Here is a 23253-nt window from a genome sequence, read left to right as displayed (position 1 = left end):
TCTTCTTTTTCCTTTTCTGTTATGCACACACACACAAACACACACACACAAAAAAAGTCAGGAGTACATCATGAGCCGAGCTGTATTTTCTGTTTATTGCGACCAGGTTAATAACAGTAATGGTGCGAGGAGAAAATGAAGGGTTATGTAAAATCCTGCATTGCAGATTTTGGTGCTGATGCAAAGAGCTCAATAAAGTGTAACACTTTAATCATGGAGATAAAAATCACACAGCAGCTTCACAGTCTTCCAAGATGCAGAGCCTTAAGACAAAATAGAAGCAGGAGAGAAAGAGAAACTGACAATATTATTGAGTCTCAGAAAACTTAGGCAAGAAGAAAAAAAAAAGCCCACTTTCTTTCTTTTTGATGCTTTGATTCAGTCTTTGTATTCACAAGATAAAAAAACTGAAAAATGTGTGCATATTAATTTCCTGGTATTAGAGAATAAAATGCCACAGCTTTATACACAACCCAGTGTCATTTACTGGAACCTGGAGAGCCCTTGAAAACAAAAAATCCCTCACCACAAAGACCAAAACCTATTAACCAGAAGAAGAAAAGACAAAAAGAAAACAAAGCAATCAAACAAAACAAACAAAACAACCAAAAAACAGAACAAACCAAACTCAAAAAAACCAAAACAACACTCAGAACATGGTTATATGATATGCATTGGTTTTTCCAGGTGAGCAGCCCAGCACAGTTTTAGTTGTGGTGGTTTGAGTACGAATTCATCATGTTGGCACAGAAGAGGAATCAGGCTTGAATGGTGCTTTGCTTCTCTTCACTGGTGCTGTCCTTTATGTCTCTGCTTCCCAGCTGCAGATTAAGACTGCAATGTTGTCAAATTACTGCACATAAAGCTGTAGGTTGTTGGCTTGTGGGGTTGTTTTGGGGTGGGTGGAGGAAAAGGAAGTGTTTTGTGAGGAAGATCTATCCTGTGCAGGGACATTTGTGGATGTAAAGACATGGAGTGCTCTGCTAAAAAGTTGGGATAGTGCCAAGGACCTTCAGGCTGGACCACTTTCCATGAGGGACCTGACTGCAGTTGTGTGCTGAGCTTATTCTTCTTTGAATAATATTTCTAAAAGTCCTTTTCCCCACAAATTGGTTATTGAAAAGAATACGAGAATATTTTTTTGCTGCAAAAAAACACAAAAAATTTGGGAATACCTAGTTTAAATAAAAGTGTTTCAGTTAACTCTGAGAAGCATCACATAGACCCAGTGGTCACCCAGCCCATCCAGAAGATGCTTCTGCAGAGCAGAGAAACCATTCCAGAGATGTTAGGTATTCAGCATGAGATGTAATTCTGCTTTAGTTGGTGCCTGGCCCTTTGGGCTCTGTTGCCATACCTTGGAGGAGCAGAGCAGCTGGCTGAGCCCTGTCCAGCCCTCAGCAGGATGAGCAGGAGGAAGGGGTCAGTATTTTATCTTTATTGGCCCTGTTCTGTCCCAAAGCTCACATGTCTGCAGCCACTTATGCCTGCCTCTTTCAATACATTACACAGCTCTTCCCTTGGGTAAGAGTCAAGGTTAATTCAAGGGCATGCTAATTCTTGCTAGGGCTTGAAGGTAACCCAGAAAGTTTCATGTTTCCACCAGCTGAGATAACTATGTGCCAAGTTTGGGACCACTGATTGAAAAACTCCTAGAGAGGCAGAGTCAGGAGTATGTTTTAGTTTCCTTTGGTGTCTGATAAACTTTGTCATCGCTGCTTACCTATGATATGCCCATCATAAAGAGTGCCTGATGACATGGCTGCCTTTAGCCAGAGAACATGAAAGCTGACATTTTATATTACTTTATATCCTCTTGACCAGCTGAGTTCACTTGTGTGGAATTAACAGATGTCAGATTTGGAAATTGTGGGCATGGATGCCACAAGAAATGTGTTAATAAACTGACCTTTGTGTAGTTTTGTTAGAACAGGTCATGGTAGGAAATGGCAACGAAAGGGGATGTTTCATTGGATCCTGTGCTATTTTCATGAGAACTCAGGGTTGAATCAAGTTGGTATCACTTGGAGGCTGAAATCTTATCCTAAGGGTTGCCTGAAGTAAAAGCCTCCTGCTTTTTGGCTGTGGTAAGACTGTGTCCAGACACATCATTGCAGCTGCTGTAGTAATGGCATAGTGATCTCAGCAAGAACTTAATGCTCTGCTTCATATTTGGGGTAAAGGAACCACAGGGATGGACACAGCTGTAGAGGGGTGTGTTTGGGAAAGCAGTCATTGCTCATCTATTTCTTGTGCAGACTCCTCAGAATATTTGGATTAGAACCACATGGATACCAGTCAAGTCAGTGCTCCAAATAGAACCAAATACTCCCAGATGCTCCTGGTTGGTTGAGGAGAAAATCGAGACACAGGTTCTTCATATACTGTGATGTTGGTCCTGCTGGCTCAGTTAAAATCCTTTTAATCTCAGGATAAGGCTTAAATTCAGAATCAATTGCTTTAACATATTCCATTCTCTTGTATTTTTTTCATAATACTTTTAAGTTGGGAACTGCTAGAAAATCTGGCAGCATTTCTTGCTTAAAAAATGGATTCTTATGCAGTTTGTGAGAGTAACAGAAACTCTCCAAAGACAGAGGGACCAATGAGATGATGGGTGAACATCAGACTACATGTCCCAGTAGGAATGTGATTGGGATAGCTTCTGGTCCTGGGAGTCCAGAAACACTGTTTGCAACGTTTTTAAAAGAATGAGTCAGTAATTTCCTACTGCTGGGTACGGAGTGATAGCACATTTGCCTCCCAGGCATTTAGATTTTGTGTCTGCCTTTTCCAAACAGTTATTACTATTCCTGTTTTTTTTTTTTTTGGTTTTTTTTTTTTTTTTCAGGGGTGGGGCTGGAGGGGAATTGGTTTTGGGTTTTTTTTTTTTGAGGGTGAAGGGGAGGTGGTTGGGGATTTTTTTTTTGTTTGTTAGTGGGGTTTTATAGATGTATTTCACTCAGTGTAAGACATGAGAAACTGTTAAAAGCATTTAAAATCAGACCATACAAAGGGCTGGTTGGATCTGTGGTTAACCCTTGTTTTAAAGAACATGAGGTTAGCATTTTGATTATGTGTCCTTTTAACACTGTGGATCAGCTCTATGTCAGCAAAAGCCAGAGAGGAGAAATGCAGCCCAGAATTGAATGAGCTGCTACTGAACCTTTCCATGGACTAGGATAGCATTATCTGAGCACGTTGCTTGCATTTGTCCTGGTTTGATAGACTCCCTGCTTAAAATCAGTAATTATTTTCCTGGCCAGGAAGTAAACAAGAAAAAAGAAAAGAAAAAAAAATTAAAGGAAGGTAATTGGTAGCAAGCTTTAAGGGTCATCACAGTATTTGCGTCCACTTTGATGTTTTACAATGGCTTTAATGCCATGCAATTATGGACTTGATTTAAGTCCTCTTATTTTCTCTTACAAGGGACCACCTCACATTTTAAACATCTGCAGTAGTTCTGGCAATGGAACCAGGGCTATTGTAGCACTGCAGTCTCTAAAATTGCAGTGATTTTTGGGTGGATAGTGATCCACTGTACATCTGGAAATGGAGGTGTTGCCTTCAGGGGGCTGTATATGGCATAATTTCCTCCTTGGGAACAGGACACAATGGGATCACAGCTTCTCCTGGTCTCAGCTGTTGAGCAAATCTGTGTCAGGCCTAGTAGCCAGTGCCCTTTTCCCCTTGATCAGCTGGGCTTTGGTCTTTGCTGAGTTGAACATTGTTCACTAAATGAATAGCTCTCAGAATGCAAAGTTCACCTGTTATCCATCCATTTAGGAAAATTGAGAGTTTTTAATCTTTTGTACTCTGCATTCAAGAGATGAGAGAGAGAAAAAAACCCAGCTAAATGTCTCCATTTAAATGTAAATTTTGACTTTTCAAGTCTGACAAAATAGGGTGTTTGTTTTTATAAACAATATATATATATATAAATAAAAGCCATGGAATTGAAAGAACAAAATCCTGCTCTTGTTGATATTTTTCCCACATAATAATCTTTGCTCTCATCATGCTACATGCTTTTTTTTGGTTGTTTCTCTTTGCTTTAAAACTAATTTTGCTGTGAGAACAAGAACAGAAGATCATTAGGAGGAAATACTCTGGCATTGGCTTGTGCAGAAAAAACATGCCATCTGCCTAATGTGCTTCATCTTGTGTCAGTCTAAGATGTGTTGTTTGGGTTTAACATGCCAGTCACTAGCCTAGAAAGAGAGCAGGCAGCAGCTCTGCCACATATCCCAGCCAGGGCTCCAAATCCTTCCTGCTTTTCAGGGATATGGGGATATATCCCTATGACATAGGCCACAGAATTTTGGACAGAAGATGCATCACCTACCATGTCCTCACATGAGGGTCCAAGGGGTATTTGTGCAAGCTACAGAAGTAGTTTGGGCTGTATTTTTCAGCCTTCATCATATCACAGTTCAAGAGGCAAAATCAAAGACCCAATCTCAAAGTGGGTTTTTTTTTGGGGGGGTGGTTCTGGCTGGTGTACCATCAGTGGCCAGGTTAGGGTATAGGACAGGACCACCTTCTTTAGCAGATGCTTCCTCTTCCAGTGACAGCAGTCTTTTCTGATAGATGGATGGTGCATGTGTCAGCTGGGTGAAGGTAGCTGGTTGCATTTTGTTACACAGTGTGTAATAAAGACTTTAGCTTATTTTTTTTATTAAGAAAAGACACTGGCAGACAGCTTTAAATGTCTGCCTAAGGACAAAATGAACTGAGTTTTGTAGATAGCTGGTTTTTTCTCCTTAATAAATAAATAAATGGAAAGATTTTTATGTTGATAATAAAAATAACTAATTTAGAGCTTCTTCCACTAGTGCCTGGAGACATGGACAGATGTGGGATTTTGAAGGGATAAAGAATTGAAATCTGTTGGCAGGTAGTTGCTATAAAAATGCCTATCCTTCCTGCTTCTTATTACAGACCAATATTCAGCAAATGAAGAGTCTCTGAGAAAGTTAATGATGACAGGATCAGGTTCCAACCATCAGAGATAGCAGCAACCTCCTTCCTTCAGAGAAATCCAAAGTTAAAGTACAGCTCTGGACTTTCTGCGACTCACAGTGTGGTGTGTGGGAGTGTGGAGGGGAGGAAACTGTCAGGGAAACTATGGAAAAGCACAGCAAGTTCACCAAAAGTTTGCTTTGCCCGTGAGTTGTCTGCCAAAGTTTTGTGCGAGGCTTTGCTGCTTGGAGTGGAGTTGGTTTCTGCCTTGCTGTGTGGTCTGTGTTTGGAATAAGAGAGCAAACCTTGTTTCCTCACTTTCATCCTCCTGATTCTCTTCTCCAGTCCTCTTCAGAGGGAGTGGGTGGCTCTGTGGGGTTTATCTGCCTGGGAGGGTTAAATCACGACATTGTCCACAATGCTCAACCTGAAAACCATTGGTGACGATGCAACGTTTAAGAGAGCAAGGATTAAATGTTGGTCTGATTTATTTACAGTTCAGAGCAAATTGTTTTTTTGTCTATTACAGACAGCTGTAACAGATACAGAGGAGAAGGATGAAAACAAGATCAAAATGTTTGTACTTGAAGATGCATTTTTACACATAGACATCCTTATAAAGGTGAATATATACACATATAGAGGAAAAAGCATGCAGAAACTGCCTAAATCTCTAAGTCAACCATTGATCATATGGGTCAGCTGCTGCTGTCTAGCGTGGGAAATATTCTTTTTCTGAGTCCTACTATACCTTTGTTAGGTATGCCCTGGTGGGTCCTCTTGAGATTGTCACTTATTTTCAACAGCACTGTGCTGAATCTTGAGTCCCCTGATCTTCTGCAAGAACTGAATATTCTTTCTGTTTGAAATACTAAAAAATACTGGTCCCCAGGATGTGCTTGCAGGGGAGACATTGTCTTTGAGATGTTGTGACTCTACTTATAGGCATAGTTATCTGTCCTGCTGTTTGGTCTGACAGGAGGAGCACAAGGTGACATTATTTCCTGCAGTAATACCACAGAATGCTTTGGGTTGAAAAGAACCTTAAAAATCACCTTGTCCCTGTACCCTGCCATGAGCAGGGACACCTTCCACTGGACCAGGTTGCTCAGGGCCCCATCCAGCCTGGCCTTGGACACTCCCAGGGATGGAGCATCCACTGATGCACTGAAAGAATTTTTTCCTAGGATCTAACCAAAACCTGCCCTCTAAGTCTGAACCATTCTCCCTTGTCCTTGCACTACACATCCTTGTCAAAAGTCCCTCTCCAGCTTTCTTGTCACCCTAGGGAGGTACTGGAAGGTGCTATAAGTCCTCCCTGGAGGTTTTCCTTCTTCAGGCTGAGTAATCCCAGCTCTCTCAGCCTGTCTGCATAGGAGAGGTACTCCATCCCTCTGAGCATCTTTGTGGTCTCCTCTGGACTTACCCTGCAGTTCTGGGTCATTTTCATGTTGGGGCCCCCAGAACTGTACAGAGCACTCCAGGTGAGGTCTCAAGAGCAGGGTACAGGGGAAGAATCACCTCCCTTGCCTGCTGGCCACACTGCTTTTGGTGCAGCCCAGGACACCTCTTGGCCAAGTAGGAATAGGGGAATTTTGGAGAGGAAAGTTTCATATACAACTGATGCTGTTAAATGCCCTGGAAAAGGCATGATATGTTGTGCTTTCAGTTGTAATGGCAGACCCTTCCAAAATGTGCATTACATTTTAGCTTTTATAGCGCTGTGCAGACCATAAATACTGCTAGATGTAAAGCTGAGAGAAAACATCCCACAGTTTAGTACAAAATGTTATGCTGAGCTGTCTCTGAGTAGGACAAAGCCAAGAAAACCTGTTCTTCCCATTGTGGATGAATCATGGGTCAGCAAGACAACACCAGGGTCAATTCTGTTTGGTATTTGCATGCCATCCCTCCGCTCAGCATTTATGTCTGCTGTACAGTCCCTAATCTCTTCCAGTGTCATTGTGTTCCTGTTTATCAGCTTTCACTTTTATCTCTTCCTCGATGTGCTTGCTGCTCACCCTGAGCACAAGGAAGGAAAAAAGAAAGGCTCAGCCTGCAAGGGAACAGAGTAAAACTAATGACCATGGACAGCTCCTGCCTGTGGCCAGGCTGTGCCAGGAGGGTGAGCAGAAAGAGTTGGTTTGGCTTTCAGCTGTCAGTCCCCTGGTAAAGCATGTGCACAATGTCCATCCACAGCCTTCTTGTCTTCTCAAGAAAATGGAGGCCCACCTAACCTCTGAATGACACAGGCAGTGTTGTTTCCTCCCACCTGACTGAGCAGGTTTGCAGTTGCCATCCAGGTATGGCTTCTTACTCCACGCAGATCTATGTAAAATAAAAGCAACCCTTACAGGTCCTCTAAAAAGTCCAACTAATCCAGTTTTCTGGATAGGTGGGAAAATTTGGGGGCCTCTTTAAAATATTTTACATCTGTAAAATGGATCTTTACCTTTGATGTCCAGCTTATAGTTCTCATTGTTTTAGGGCTTGTTGAGCTGAAAGGTTTATATAGATCAGGATCTACCCGAGAGTAATTTGTCTAATCTCTCTTTAGAGATTTAGCTTAAACTGTAGAAATACACATACTTTTCACCACCAATCAACACTTTGCCTTTTTAAGAACTACAGAAGTCTCATTCTGCAGTATAAATTAAGGTGTAATTGGAAAATAAGAACAGTGATGCTGCATCAAACCCAAGGTCTATTTGGCTCAGAAACTTATTGCAGATGCTAAGGGATAGACTAAGAAGAGAGCAAGGCTTCTGATAATGTGTAATTTGGGATTTGATGTTCAAGGAGTTGTGTTCACTGCTTGGAGTGTAGTAACAAATTTTTTCTTTGAATTTATCTAATTGATCTTTCTGTTCACCTGTGTTTTGGCCAAAATCTGATGTCAGTGAGTGCTGCAGTATAAGCTAATTAAAAAAAACACTTAATTTTGTTTGCCTTTGGTCTTCTGCCTGATGACTTTATATTCTGCCAGCTGCTATTTATTTAGTAAGAAATAGTGAATAATGATATACATTATTTGAGAGACTAGAGAAACTGGTAGTTAAAGAGTTTGATTTGCCTACACACAATTTGTCCAACTGCAAGAGTTCCTAGGAAATTAGGGGACAGGGAGCCATAACTCCTAGCCATTGTTTTTAGTCTACCACTCTTTGCCTTTGTAATTAGAGGAGAAGCAGGCAATGTCTTTGGGCCTTATTTATGTACTTGTAAAGTCTGTGCTCCTTGGTTCGAGGGTTCTGCAGAGGTATAATTAAAAGTTAGTGGTAAAACACAAAGCTATTAATACTGCTATGAAGTGAATAGTTGAACAGGAATTCTTGACCTTAATATAGTTGCAGGCATATAAGCAGCAATTAATGATGCCTGAAGATATTAAAGGACCTGTGTGTTGTCACACAGCAAGCAAGTGGCTGTCTAAGGAACAACACCAAGGCGTGCTAAAACCTTCAGTACAGCCACTGGGATCATTTCAGCTGAGAGAACCTTCACAACCAGACCAGAGCTAAATTTAATTATCCAGTGAAAACATGGTCATTTAGATATTTCTGTTTCATAACCTAATTTTCTTGCTTTAATTATAAGAGAATAAGTAACAGTTACTGCCTCAGCTTCTCTCTGCCTTTCTTTTACTCTCTCTTTCCCTCTTGCTTTCTTTCTTTTATTCGTTCTTTTATTCTCTTTTATAGTAGGATTTCTTCCCTCTTCTAAAAAGCTCTTGATTCTTTTGCCACTCGTCTTTTCTGAAGAGCCCTCTTTCTGTAGAGCCAATGCTGTTCAGCAGCAGAGGAGTGAGCAAGGTAGGATTTCTAAAGCTTGTTCTGTGGGTCATCTGCTGGTGGCACACAGGTGGGCAGAGATGGGCAGAGCCCAGTAAAACCAGCAGAGATTGGGATGAGGTAATGCCCGAAGACCCTGCTAATTCCCACTGCAGTTTTTTCTAATAATTCAGGCAAGGAAAGATTTCAGAAATTATGAAGGTCAAAAAACAATGGTGCTGAGTCTATGTGCACATTTGCTTCATATCAGGGACAGAGGAAGGAGGAGACAGAACAAGGACTGTCCTTCTTCAGACACACACTTCTAGTTTTTGCTTGAGGTCAGACCCTAAATCCATAAGAGTATATTTTCTGGTCATAATCATTTAGAGTAAAAATTATAAAAGAATTGTCTATGCAGCTGAGCCAAAATTCTTGCCTAAACTTGATCTGGGTCTTAACATTGTCTCTTTGGAACCTCTCTAATTTAATATGCATTTGGACAGAAGTGGCTTCTTGATAGAGCCTTTCACCTCCAGGTCACCCTTTCAAATCCAATTCAGGCCTGTCATGACCAAATGTTGCTGCCATCTGACAGCTCTTCTGTGTCCTGTGTGAATTGCTGGCTTCAGTCCAGGGGCTGGTGAACAGGTGCCTGAATGCAAAACCTGCCAGAGCTGACATTAACTGGACATCTCTGCAGAGGGGTCACAGCGAATCGGCCCAGCAGATGAATTAACACTTAACTTGCATGCACTGTGATGCTTTATATCTTCAAAGTGCTTTCCAAACGTCAGCTAATCCTCAGGAGGTGTTGTTATCTGCACTGGCAGGTGAGAGAAGCGAGCAGATAACAAGCCAGGATCAGAATATGCATGTTGCTGACCTTCCAATCTGAGGCCAGGACTCTGAGTTTAGCTCCTTTTGGGGCAACTGATGGGCACACCAGAGTAGGGTTCAAGTTCCTGTTCTTCTGTAGAAAAAAGCATCCCTCACTTTTTAAGGCAGGCAGGAAGGCAGTACTAATGGGCTTCCATCCTTTTGCTGAACCATAGACAGAGGTCTCTTCTCCATCCACTTTGAGGCTCTAGGGAGTCATGCCAGGTTACTGCTACCATCAAGAGGTATCATTATTTATCATTATTTGCCATGAAACAGGGTTGTTAAATAGTTACTTTTGAATAGCAATTGGGTTGGAGTGGTTCATTCTGAGAGACAACAGCTCCTGGAATATCATTGAAATGTTCTGAAAAAAATGCTTGAAGTGTTATGAAGAGTTGCTAGAAGATCATGCAGAGTTAGTGACACATCAGTGTTGGCAAGCTGCTTCTGCAGGGACACTTAAAAGACATTGTCAGACTGTAAAGGTGTCTACAGAAAAAGCAAAATTGTCTTTTGTGCTTCATATCAGCGAGAACAAGAGTGGTTCTAAACGGGCATGTTCTTTTCTCTGGAAGCAAGATGAGGAAACCTTTTTTTGCTTAAGGTTTTAAAAATAGTAACACCCTTTCCTACTATTAATTTCTTGTGTAAATAAATGCTGTTGTTGCCATGGTGTTTACAGAGGTGAATGAGCAGGTGGTCTGTGAGATGATGAATGGAAGGAGAAAGATGTTGTCCCTATGGTTACAAAAGGGGAGTGGCATAAATCTGAAATAGTGCCTCTAATAAGCTGTGGCTTGCCTTGTCTGAAAAAAATGAGGATGATTCTGTAGGACTAACTTGTCAAAGGTTGTATAAAGGATAGCAGAGGAAAATGTGGAAGAATTTCATGCTTTTTTAGGGTGGCAGGGGAAGTATGGGAAGAAGGTAGAGCTAAGAAAAGTAATTTGGGTAAAATTCATCTTACCAAGCACCCAAATGCAGGCATTTCAAGCTTCAAAATGTGTGTACCATATCCAGACAGTTTGAATCCCACCTCATGCTCCCTTGGAAAGCCAGAAGGAGACAAGTGTCACACATCTCCAAAGAGCAATTCAAAGCACCAGGCACAATTCAATCGGGCTGAAAGGGGAAGGAGTGGTGCTTTGTAGCTGAATGTGGACTGCTGGCCATGTGATGCTGAATAGTCAGTTTTCCTTCATTTTCCTTAGGAGCACGTTGTGCTCCTGTGTTTTCTGGTGTCACCACTGCAAGCGTTGCCAAAATAACTAATCCTGAGGTAGCAATTTGTTTATGTCAATAGGGATGTCTTAGAGACACGTGCAAAATTTTCTTTTGAGAGATTCTTTTGAGGAATTTTTCCTCAGAGAGATACTTGAGGAAGCATCAAAGGAGCCATTCTTCTGGGAAATTCTGAATGTCTTCTGAATGAAAAGGGGCAAACTCCATCTGCTGAGCCAGCTGTTGAATGTCCATTTACTCCAAACTGTGGTTTAGCAGCACGAGCACAAAGTCTGCCTGGAGGCTGTTCCCTTCCTTGCGACAAATGACGGTCCATGGTTTTAGTATCTTGTATAAAACATTGCAAGGAGTTTATCCCATCCCCTATATGAAATAATGGAGTGGAGAAGGCTTTTGGATGCCTCTCTCTCTAAACCAATTGCTATGCCCAAGAATTAATAAAATCCATATTGAAGTGACAGCTGGTGGACAGAGCTGGCTTCTTCCTGCATCACTTGTCTCTCTAGTGGCTCATGTTCTGAGCTCAGTGCACATTTATCCTTTTATTACAGCATTTACTGACTTCTATCTATTTATTTATTAAACCTCTGTTTTCTTAAAAATCATAATTGCACTGTTCAAAGTCTTAGTTTGGTCACATCAGCACTAGCTATTAACATAGTTCTTTCCTTTCATTCTTTAATTACTGACCTTCCAAAAGGCATTCAGTGAAGGAAATAAAAATGCAGACAAGTGAGAATATATTTTCTCAAAACTTTCTGTGCCATCATGAACCAACTTCTGTAATACTTTAACTATTTCCTCTCTTGACAATGCGAGTTCTTTTTTCTTAATTCATGATTTCTTTCATTTTCACCACCCCCTAATTTATATGTATAAATTTTATATATATCCATTTCTCAAGCTGACAGAAACTTCAGACTGACTCAGTAGGAAAATGCATGTCAAAACATTAGGGATTCAATTGAACTTTAGAGCAGAAATTTGTTTGCTTGTTTATTTATGCTAGGTTTATATAGTAAGTGGCAAGAAGAGATAAAAACCATTCTTTTCAAGGGAGAGACTCTTTTCTTTCCAAAGAAGTGGGGTTCAATCATTGTCTCTGTCAGCCTAGTAAGTGATTTCTGTTTTGAGACTCAGAGAAAAGAAAAACCAAGTCTGCCTTTGTTTTCTAGAGCTCTGTAACCTGGGTCATCCAGGTAATTACAGCTTTACTTAAGAAACAGTGTGAGAGAGGAAAACTCTGCCACTGCTTGTAAGCACAAAGAAAAGACACTTGAGAGAATTAAATTGTATGATTGTCATCCTTTGGTGACATATGATGACTTTTATAAGGCATCTGAATAATTTTGCATTCTACCTCTAAAGCAGAAAATGATGAGTTTAATATCATATTGTAGGATGTAGCTGGTAAGTCTCTCAGAAGGCAGCTGTGGCATCCAGAGCCATTTCAGTCTAGTTATTCATTATTTTCTGCATAAAGGCTATAGAAAATGTGACTATGAGACTTTGAATCACATCTAAATTTATTCCCTCTCTCACTTGCAGGTGCTGCAGCAAGAGAAGGGTGTAGATACTGGCAGATACCCCTGGGGTATGACAGCAGATAGCAGTGGGTAAAGTGTGCTCATGTAAATGCAAACATATGTTTATTTACTTAATTCTTCCACTAAAGTTCTCCTATCTCCAAGAGCAACAATTTCAGGAGGTCACCTCTCTGCTGACTTTGCTGAAATTGCCATCAGTAGGTGACATTATATATTTCATAAAATGTTAAATCTGTGATCCTACCTGAATTGCTGGAGATTAGTTAATTATGTCAAAATCTTCCAAATCTTCATCTGAAATATAAAACTTTATTCCCCTGCTTCAATTTGTTGGGTGGCAGTGGAGGAAACAGTTCCTACATGTAAAGCACCTATGATTACCTATGAATCTAAAGAGGAAGCAGAAATACCATTGTTCAGGAGCATAGCATAATTCTTGTGAAGCTTGAATGCCAACAAATTGTCTGCTGCTTGGTCTGCCACTTGAGGCACAAGGTGGCAGACTTTTAATGTCCCAGTGACTGAGCTGTTATTGTCCATTTTAAGGCCACAATAACTTTGTGAATGGGAAAAGAGGACTTTTTCCATTAGGAACTCATGTGTTAGATCAACAATGCACTGAATTATTTTGTTCTGTAATGGAGAATGCTGAACATGTTTCCCTTTGATAAAGTAATGAATGTGAGGAGGAGAAATGGGAAACACTGAAATGCTTTTCTGCTCACACACAGCAGTGTTTGGAAGTGGTACATCTAACTAGCAATTACTCTAGCAATGTTTAAAAACATGCTGAATAGGATGGAGAGTTGCAAGTTTGGACTAAATTTAGTGCACAGGAATATGTGAAATAGAGATTTTTATACGTTCATTTAGAGGCTAAGGAGCAAAGACCAAAAAAAAACCCAGTTGAATAGTCATTGTGGGCTAACTTAAGAAATTACTTTTTAATTATCTTGAAATGGATGACTTGAAATTTTTTTTTTAATACTTGTTTGGGTGATGAGCTACCTGTTTAATGCCACAGCTTCCAAATAAGAGATCTGGAAGCTTAATCTTTAGGTGAAGGGGGCATCTGTGAAGGACACTTCCCTCACAAATAACCATTGCTACCAGATTATTTGAAAATGGTTTTGGTGAACAAAAAAGATATTCAAGGAAATTTCAGCACACCAGGAGACTTTCTAATATTCTCTGTGACACTTCTACCAACATTTTTTTTGAGTGAAGGTCCTAGGAGAGTTTAGAAAATACTCCAGTGACACTGTGTTAGACTGGATAACTTGTTAATTGAATACAAAGCTGAGGCTCAGGTCACTCATGTTCTGTAGGTGAATTTCTCGCTGGATAGCCTGTGGAAAATTATGTTAGTAATCTATGCCTCTGCATCTCTGTTTGTGGCCACCTTCTTTTGGAAACAACTTGAAAACTATGAATGAATAAGTACACTATGACATACCACAAATCCTGCAGGTTACACCAGCAATTTTATTTGTCTTAAGTCACAAATTATTCTAGTCCATTTTTATATATCTCACTGTGCTTCTTGGTTATTTTATGTTAGTAACTATGTTCCTATAAAGAATTCTGTCTGGTTGTTCTAAAATAAGTATGACTTAGGTCACTGACTTCTGTGTGAAGGGCATTCATGCTTTACAAATACCCAGTTTAACTAGATTATCTGCTCACTTCATCAAATCACTGTTTTGAGACTCTACAACATGTTCTGTTTTATGGTGATATGCCAGTGTGCATCTGATCTCATCAAATTCTGTTTGTGATGGGGAAATTATCTCATGAAAATAGTATTACTTAATCTTGATTTTTAATTTCTGTATGCTTGGAGAGGAAGAAAATCCTGTGTGGTGTTTCATCCTGTCAATGCTAATCTTTCTCCTCAGTGCTGTATCTCCAAATAGCAGATGTGTGCTTTATTGCAGGGCTGGTCCTCTATAGCACAGCAGAATGTTTTGGCAGGAGCAAACAATTTATTGTATTAGAGTCGAACACAATCAAATGTTCCCTTTCCTATGCAGCATGGTCAGATATTGATATTGCATTAGCTAACATTTTAACATAGCAGAGGCTTAATAAGATACATTATTACTCTCTCTAGGCTGTTTAATTAAACTAAGCAGTCGCTGTGTATTATACGCTGGTTTTCTGCCAGGGGAAGGTAAATCTGTAATATATTAGTGTCACATAGCAAATGATGTTCTCCCCCCTTCAGAGGCTCTAGAAGAGTTGATGCTGCTGTCACATGAACTGCACAACTCATCCTGCCATCCTGTCACACTGCACTGTCCCATAGCTCGGTGTTCTCCAGCAGCCCAGCAAGCTTTGTGTGCAGGAGAGGCTTGGGGCTGCAGAGGTTGCTGCCCTGTTTCAGTGCAGGGAGAAGCACCATGCGCATCATGCTGCCAGCAGAGCTCTTCTGCAGCCCTCTGCTGAGGCAGGGACATCTGAGATCTGGGCACCAGGACGGCCCCAATGGCCCCGTGCTGGCCAGGTGGCAGGGATGGGCTTGTCACGTCGTTTGTTCAGGTCCAGAAGTTGTAAGAATTTGGGGAAACTTGGTAATTCAGTGGCATCTGCTCTGGACAGTGCTGCTGATGGCACCGTGTGTAGGGATCCAGGTGAACATTCCCTCTTTCTCACTGATGCCATGGGAAGGGTATGGGCAGAGCAGGCACTTCTGTGCTTGGGGGTCCTTCTGTCTTCTTTTAAAACAAGAATTGGTGCAGAATCCTGTAGGGAGCTACAAGCAGAGAGGTATTCCAGGCACTTTCTTTGGAGAGTTGTTCTGTTGAGTTACTGCTAGAAAGGAGAGGAAGACAAAATATTTGCAGTATTTCTTCTTATACACAGAAATAAACTGCACAGGAAATACTGGAGTCTTTTTTACACAATTTTGAGCCTGTTTCACCTGGCAGAAGGGAACATCTGCATAATTCAATGCAGAACTGTGCAAAGATGGCAAAGCTATGCCCAAATAATTGTGCTCTAGAACTGGAAGGTGCATATTTTTATCACTGGCAGTAAGCCCTGTATCACAATGAAGGATGGTTTGGCTCTATTTTGCACAGTGTTCTGTGCAAAATGTTCCAATATTCTCAAAAAAAGGTAAAGAAATGTCTGTCATGGTCCTTTGTTGTATTTCACATGCCTCCACAGAGAGGCAGGAATGGTTGTGTGCATCACAGTGAGATCTTCAGCGTGGCTCCCTGGTGCTGGCACCATGGATGGGTTCAAGAATGGCAGGACTGGATTTATGGGAGGCTTCACCTGCATAACTCAGTTATGATTTATCTCGTGCTGAATGTTTTGTTGTTGTTGTTGTTCCTCAACAGAAGATTAACCTGGAGTTCTATATTGATATCCATGCCCACTCCACCATGATGAATGGCTTCATGTATGGGAACATCTTTGAAGATGAGGAAAGATTTCAGCGACAGGCTGTTTTTCCCAAGCTACTCTGTCAGAATGCTGAAGACTTCTCTTATGTAAGTCAGGTTTTCTTAATTATTTTTTCCTAGTTTTTCTTTTTTTTTTTTTTTGCCTTTATGATAAATCTCTGGTTTTATTTGATTGAGTGAATTTTATTTCAGTATGAATAAAAGCCTACTTAAAATTTGTATTATTAGCTACCATCTTCCTTCTTATCCTTGCCTTATCCAGCAGTGGTAAGCTGTGATCTTATATATGTCATCAGACACATGAACAAAAGCAGATTTTTCATCTTCTGTTTAATAACCTTTGGTTCTGAATTACTGGCACACCCTTTTTTTCTCAAATCTTTTGTCTTTTGATCAAGTGGATCAACTTTATCGTTCCAGTGTTTATATTAATTTGTCAAATATTTTATTTGTATACTCTAAATTATAATATGCTAGCAAATAGAAGTAAAATTAATCAGGTTGACAGAAAAGGTTAGATAACATCTGTTGAAAGCTGTGGCAAAGGGAATGTATAATTTTGAAATTCTTTGACATTACCATAGAAAACTGTTCTGCAAGAGGATTTTCAATTGCCCAATACTTGGAGAGTGGGAAAGGGGAAGTTAGGTTCAAGGAACAGCTTGTTCTTACCCAAGGAGACCTCAGTGATTGAGTTTCTGGTCTGCATCTGGTTGTTTCAAAAGCACATTAGGGGTAAGGGGCATTCACAGATCATAGCAATGAAAACCTGCAACTGACAGGAGTTTAGAGATTCTGTGCTCAAGTGTGGGATTTCTCTCTGCTGCTGTGGGAGATTAAGTGTTCCTCTTAGCACAAGCCTTGGTTGACAAAGGGAAAATCTTTGAAAAAATGATGTAGGAAATAGAAGCCAATAGCTAAATAAACAGCACAGTCTTCCGTTTGACTCTTGAGCAGAGTTCTACCTAGGTGCTGCTGGCACTGGGTGCATTCAACTTCTCCCTGACATCCCACTGGTCTCTTGAAGCTGCTAGCTTTTCCCCTGCCATCCATCCAGGCCATTCTTCCCAGGGCAGCTGAGCAGACAGAAGTGTTGGAAAAAGGGACAGCCACAAAGTGTCTGACATGTGTGAAGTGACGACGTGTCCCCAAGTAGGAAGGTCTGTTTTCTTGTTTGCAGCCTCCAGACATGTGGGTTATGTGACTTGTTGGAAATATCAGGTGAAGAGAGGAAAGGAATCTAAAATGGAGGAGGGGGGGAGGGGGGGGAATGTGCTGAAGACTTAAAATAGTGTATGTAAATATGCCCTACTGCTTGCTCAAAGGGAAGGGGGGAAGTGCATCGTTAACATTACCAGGCTGGTGTTTGAAAGTGTGGGAATGGACCACTGTTGTTACTAATGAATTTTCCAAAGCTTCAGGAGGTCTCATTTACATTGTATGCTGCTGTGGCCATTTGTTGGGATTATAATACTTCAACAGCAGCACTTCAAGTAAAAACTGGCGGCTGCATGAAGTGTTGTCCATAATTGACTAGCTCCATGTCTTCACACAGCACAGAGACAATGTTCCATTATGTTATCCATTGACAGTATCATTGAAAAGATTACTCTCCTTAAAGCATCTGTCAACCTTGATTGATTTACAAGGGACAAAGCGCTGAAAAGGTTTGAAGTGCGGGTACAATTTTTGCCACCGTTTAGCATACATAATGGTTCTCCTTTGATGTCAAAAGCTCATCTTCTATTAATAATGCAGAGGGCTTTTGAATGCAGGCTACTTGTATGGAGTTCCACACTAATAACCTACTTGCTGTGAAATGGGATTCACTTTGGAGAAGCAGTCATTTGGGTTTTGCATGTTCGGAATGAATCCCAACTCAAAGGGATTTCTTTCAGTGCTCTGCATGATTGCAGCTGAGCCCTGCACGGGTTAGGGAAGGCAGGCAAATCCTCCTCTGCTCCTCCAGCCAAGAATCTGGCAGGAATCACGCAGCCAGATGCAAAGGGGCATGAACAACAAGCCTAAGATGATGTGATCAAATGCCTTGTGCCGTTTCGTCTGGCAACCTTCTATTAATATACTTTAGAGTGCATTTCATGCCTGGGCTGCTTTCTTCACCTGTCATTCCCAATAGGCCTTTTTATTGAAAGGACAGTATCCAAGGGAGATTGGTGATTAGAGTAGGGGATGGATAGGGGATTTGTATCCACACGCCTGTTACAGGACCAAAGGAGAGTCACCCAGTGTCTCTGTGCCCTGTCTGTTGGGTGAAACCCTTGACCCCACAGCTCTCTGGAAGGCTGACTGTGGTTCAGAGGCATAAGCTGTGAAAGGGACCAGAAATTCCTCATTTGTACCTGATTTCAGAAAGCAGAGGCCTGACTTTGGTTTAGCTGTCAGAATGTGATAAGGAAAGTGGAAGAAGGGCTAGGATGTTTTGCACCCAAATAAATACATGAGACATTCTTGGGCAGCTGCCTGGGCAAAAGGGACAGAATGTGTAAGGAAAACATTTTATATTTTCTATGCTTAAGAAGGATATTTTTAAACACTGAGAAGTAAATGTAATCCATATGAAAGCTCTAACAGTGAGAGCTGACATGCTCTTTTGAAAGGCTGACTCACTGCATTTTAGAAGCAGCTGTTGACACCATGTCTGAGTGCATTACACATCAGCCATGGCTTGGAGTAGTTGCAGTTTTTGTAGGGATGTTCTTCATTTGACCTTTCTTGTTTGGGAGAGATGATTAGTCATAAGGACCAGACACAAGCATTTGAGCATTTCAAGAACCTGATAGTCTTATAGGTGGCTAATTTTGACCTTTGTGACAGTATGAGAGGAGACCATCTGTTCTCTCTAGTTCATTTAAAAGAAACAACTGCAGCCGTTCTTGGGTGGCTTTATCACTTTGCAAAGATTGCTTTTCTTTTCAGTTAAAGGATAAAGACCAGCCAGAGGTATTTGGCCTGATCCAGTCCGTTTGGTTTCTTTTTTTTTTTTTTTTTTCCGCTCAGACTGTGAAATGGTGGCACTTGGGATATGTTTGAGTTCTCATTCAATTTTCTTGTACTCAGCCTCCCAGCAGAGAACCTTCCTTAGAAACACTGTTTGACCTTTGTGTGCCAGGGTTAGCCAAAGACCCTGATAAAAACTTGGGGTCCCATTATGCTGGATAACTGTGGAGAAATCCCACAACCCTAAAAGCTGAGAAAGAGATAAAAAGTGGGTGAGAAATTATTTGCTTGAAGAAATTGGAGAATAAAACTTGGATGTCCCAAGTGCCAGTCTTGTTTCTTTGTCAGCAATTCCCTGTTTTACGTCATGCTCACACTCAAGAGTGAAGTCTCTAGACAGCAACCCACCCAGTTTCCTTTAGGGAAGCATGTTGTTAACTCCAATGGCATAACACTGTGACCTAAAACATATTTTAGAGACTATCAATGTCTCAGCAAAATGAGAAGAGATAGATATGGAACGATTTGCACTGGTACTTTTTGTGTTGGTGTTTTGTTCAGTTGCTTTTTTTTAATTTAGATATCAAACACAGAGCAATGAAGAAAAACATTTTAATCTCTTTACATCTTCTGCTGTCTTTCTTTGATCCACAAACTCTAGATCTGCTATTCTCATTTTCACAGCATCCCCCCATCCAAGCTTTCTTAGGGAAGATGCGTTTGTTCCAGCAATCCTCCTCCATTCTACCTTTGGCAGCCTCTCCGGGCTGGTATGATTTACCCTGGCTGGATACCTCCCTCTGAAGGCAGTGGTGGTGCAAGTGCTTGAGGCAGTAATATGAACACTGAATGATCAAATCCCTATCATCTGTTCTGAAATAACAAAAAACCCAGCTTGTATATGGCTGGACAAGGAAGGGGAAGCAGTAGAAAAGTTGCCTGGAATTTATCCTGAAGTAAAATCCATACTCACTTGCATCACCACTTCCTAAGTGCCTCTCTGCTGTTTTGGTAAAAAAAGACTCTTCTCCCAGAAAGGCAAAATCTGCCTGTGTTCAGGTAGGTTTTGTTAACATCATGCAAGCTTAACAGATCTACTCAGAAATCTCTTAAAACCTGAGCACAACAAATGATCCTGCCTCCTTTTTTGTAGTCTTGTACCAAGGTATATCCAGGAAGACAAATACAGCTATTATATGCTTTAGCACCCCTCTGGGATGCATTTCTGCTTGCTGCTTCTTGGACGTGTTGCTCCATAAATTTATTTATTTACTTATTCTGGAGGCTGGGTGAGCCAAGACAGGAAATGTGTTTCTGGTGGCACAGGGAACAGACTGTAAAGTGTGTCCTTCTCTTGTTACAGGCTTTGGTCTCACAAGAACGCTGCCTCTTGGAGACTCTCTGTGAAATGAAACTGTTCCATTATGTTGTGCTGCACCAGTTCACCCTCCTTGTATACAGAGGATTGAATTTGTATTGAAGAGAAAAGGAGAAAGGGGAAGTGTTGGAAGAAATGGATTTTCTTTCAGTACCTTCTTGCCTAGTTGTTTGTGCATATAGGAGTTGACAGCCCCTTCTCCATCCTCACACAGGTAGAAATTTAGAATGTACACAGAAGAAACAAGTTTTCATAGCAATTTTATGGTTTATTTTCAAAGAGCAGCATTACTCTTACCTAATGTCAACCCTGGGAGCAGGTGACAGCCTCCCAGAGCAGCAGCAATGAAAGGAACTGCTGAGGTTCTCCTGCAAGCTGCCTCTCGTGCAGAGCACCACAAATTCCCTCAGATGGGACAAACTGTGCTGGGAAGGAAGGACAGGAAGGTAGTTAAGAACTGGACACCCGTCCCCCTGGCAGGATATCTTTTTGGGTATTACCTTTCTAACCACATGATATTTTAATGTATGTAGAATACACTTCTGGCTCAGAGAACTGTCCTGGAGGAGTGAGAGAGCCAAGGAGTGTGAACACTGAGTTGTTCTGGGAACAGCATCCTGCCTCACCTTAGGAAGGTTGTGTCCCTTATTTAGGCCTGCAAGTGAGGGGAACTCTTTGCCATAGAGAAAACCACTTTTTCTGCAAACTATTCAAAGCAACTGGGTGCATGATGGCTGTATTTTCCTTTTTGCTTCTCATTGTCCTAGTTTTCTGTCATTTGTATAAATGATTATGAAAGCACTCCCAGGAGACCATGCTCATGCTCATAAAAGTATTGTAAAGAGAAGCATTGCAGGCTATTGCTAGAGGCTATTCTATTGTATATTTTGAGGAAATGTCTCGTTTTCTAGTGACAAATGGAGAAAGTGAGAACTCCAGAGACCTGAGTTATTTTCTAAACAGTGTGGTTATTCTGTAGAGCTTAGACTAGGAAATGCCACCATTGGCATCTTTGTGGGAGGAGGTGCTCTGAGAAGCAGGGGCTGCTGTTAGAAAAAAAAAAAAAAAAAACAGGGGGAGAAAGCAGGCCTTTCCTTCATTATTAACCTGACACATTTTCAGATCCCCTATTTGTGTGCACCACTGGTCACAACCCAATAAGGGAGAGAAGGGCTCTTAAAAGCGAGAGAAGTTCCAGCCTAACTCTTGTTAATGGGTGACAGGATAATGTTTGAGTAGGTGACCTTGTCACTTGTGGTTAAGTGAACTTGTGGTGATGAGGAGATGCAGACTCACTAAAGGAGGAGCTGAGAGGACCTGAGGAAGGATGTTTTGGGATATACACTCTGGGTGTGTGTGTTCAGGATGGCAGATCCAGTAAAAAGGAGCTCTGAGTTTTGCTTTGAGGATGGGGTGGAATCTGACTCCTCCTCTTGTTCTTTCCAGGTAGGCTGTGATGGGCTGCCCAGCTCTGTAGGGAAACCCTTGCCTGGCTCTGTGAAGGGCTCAGGCCATCTCCACACTGCTTTGTTTGGCTGCAGGTGTTGTTTAAGGAGCTGTCTCTCAGGAGACCTGCTGGTTTGATTTGGATTCCAGTCGTGTTAGCTGCTGTGCTAAAGCCAGCAAACTCAATAAACAACTTCAGAGCTGTAGCACCGGGGGAGGGGGGAGCTGGGAGTACAACCAGTTTAGGTGCACGTGGGGAAGGTTTCTGGGGAATGGGAAATGCAGGCCAAATCCCTGCACTGGTGCTGGTTCAAGGTGCAGAGACCTCCATCAGTCCTGGAGCTGTACAGCAGAGCACAGATATTAATGAGCAGTAAAAAGTGCAGCTATTGCACTTCTCGCAGGTGAACAGCTGAAACCCTGAAGCGTGAAAGCCAGTTACTTGTCTAGCTGCAGAATTTCTTAAAAAAAAAAAAAAAAAAAGAACTAATTTGGTACCTTTGGTCTTGAGGCATAAAGTGAGAGCTTATAAAGCTCCCTCCTTCCAACCTCTCTCCTAGTGACCATGCAAATATGTGTTTTTATCAGGAAACTTAAGCAGGCATGACTGAAGGACACTTGGGAGGGGGAAAGAGCTGGTGTTCCTTCACTGCACATTAGAGAGATAATGAAGCCCCTCAGGGAGCAGGTGTGTGTGGTGACAATGTACCTTTAAACTGTTATTTCTCTGAGGGGAATTGCACTTTAAAGCCTGAGAATGTGGTGTTAGGCAGGTTGTGTTTATGGTACTCCTACAACAGTGATGCTACCTCTAAGGAAGGGTGATTGCTTTCCACTGAGCGGGAGGAAGCAGGCAAAAAGAAACAGGGAGAAGAATGATTAAAAATCTTTTAGGACTTGATGTTGTTTGGTCTTCAAGTTTCAGTTTTAGGTATTCTTACATTCTTGGTGCAGGTCAAACTGTTCCAGGTCTCCTCTGTATGCCTTTCCTCAGATTTCTGCAAATCAAACTCTAGATCAGAGAATATTCCCCAGCTAAACCCAAACTTTTCCGCCCACCTCGGTGTTTCCTACCAGGCACAGAAGTTATGAAAATGCTGTCAACTGCAGAGCCTTCTGTGAGAGTGAGTGAGCCCTATTCACAGGAATATCAGTCCACTCTGCCTGTTCCTAAGGGACCTGGAAAATCTTCAAACAATGGAATTCCTCTTTGAAATAATCCTGAACTTTTCTAAACCTCCTCTTCCCAGATTTCAGTAGTCACTATTGATTTTGAGATGAAATAAGTTTTCTTCCTGTGCATCAGAAACACGGCTAAGCTGCAAGGTGAGATGAATCGCAGAGTAATTTTGAGCTCTGTTCCCATTTCATCACACCTCTGCTCCCAGAATCCTTCCTCTTTGGCTGCTCCCTCCTCCAGATCAGCTGTCTGTTTTGGAGATTGATGCTGACTGTAGCTTGTTAAATAAATTGGAAGAAGCCTACCTGGTAGCAGCCTCCCAAGCACCATGATTTCCAAGTCTCCAAAGCAGCTGGCATGGAGTTGATGATAGTTGATCACAAAAAACACCAAAACAAATACCCAAAAAACCCCAAACCACACCAACACATCTATTTTCCAGTCTGTTATAGAGTTAAGAGAGTTAAGTTGGCTT

The 23253-nt window shown here is 41.4% G+C and overlaps 1 protein-coding gene across 3 annotated transcripts in view; it reads left to right on the top strand.

The window, feature by feature from the left end:
- Positions 1–23253, top strand: part of LOC137478706 (cytosolic carboxypeptidase 6-like) — an 886432-nt gene that overhangs the window by 775237 nt on the left and 87942 nt on the right. For all 3 annotated transcript variants that reach the window (XM_068198695.1, XM_068198694.1, XM_068198699.1), the window contains exon 10: positions 15751–15903. In XM_068198695.1, coding sequence (XP_068054796.1) covers positions 15751–15903 — 153 coding nt within the window. The remainder of the gene's footprint in view (positions 1–15750; positions 15904–23253) is intronic.

Source organism: Anomalospiza imberbis, chromosome 9 (genome assembly GCF_031753505.1).
Source record: "Anomalospiza imberbis isolate Cuckoo-Finch-1a 21T00152 chromosome 9, ASM3175350v1, whole genome shotgun sequence".
Taxonomy (NCBI): Eukaryota; Metazoa; Chordata; class Aves; order Passeriformes; family Viduidae; genus Anomalospiza; species Anomalospiza imberbis.
Note: the sequence above shows the minus strand (reverse complement) of the source record. Positions and strands in the feature narration are given on the sequence as shown.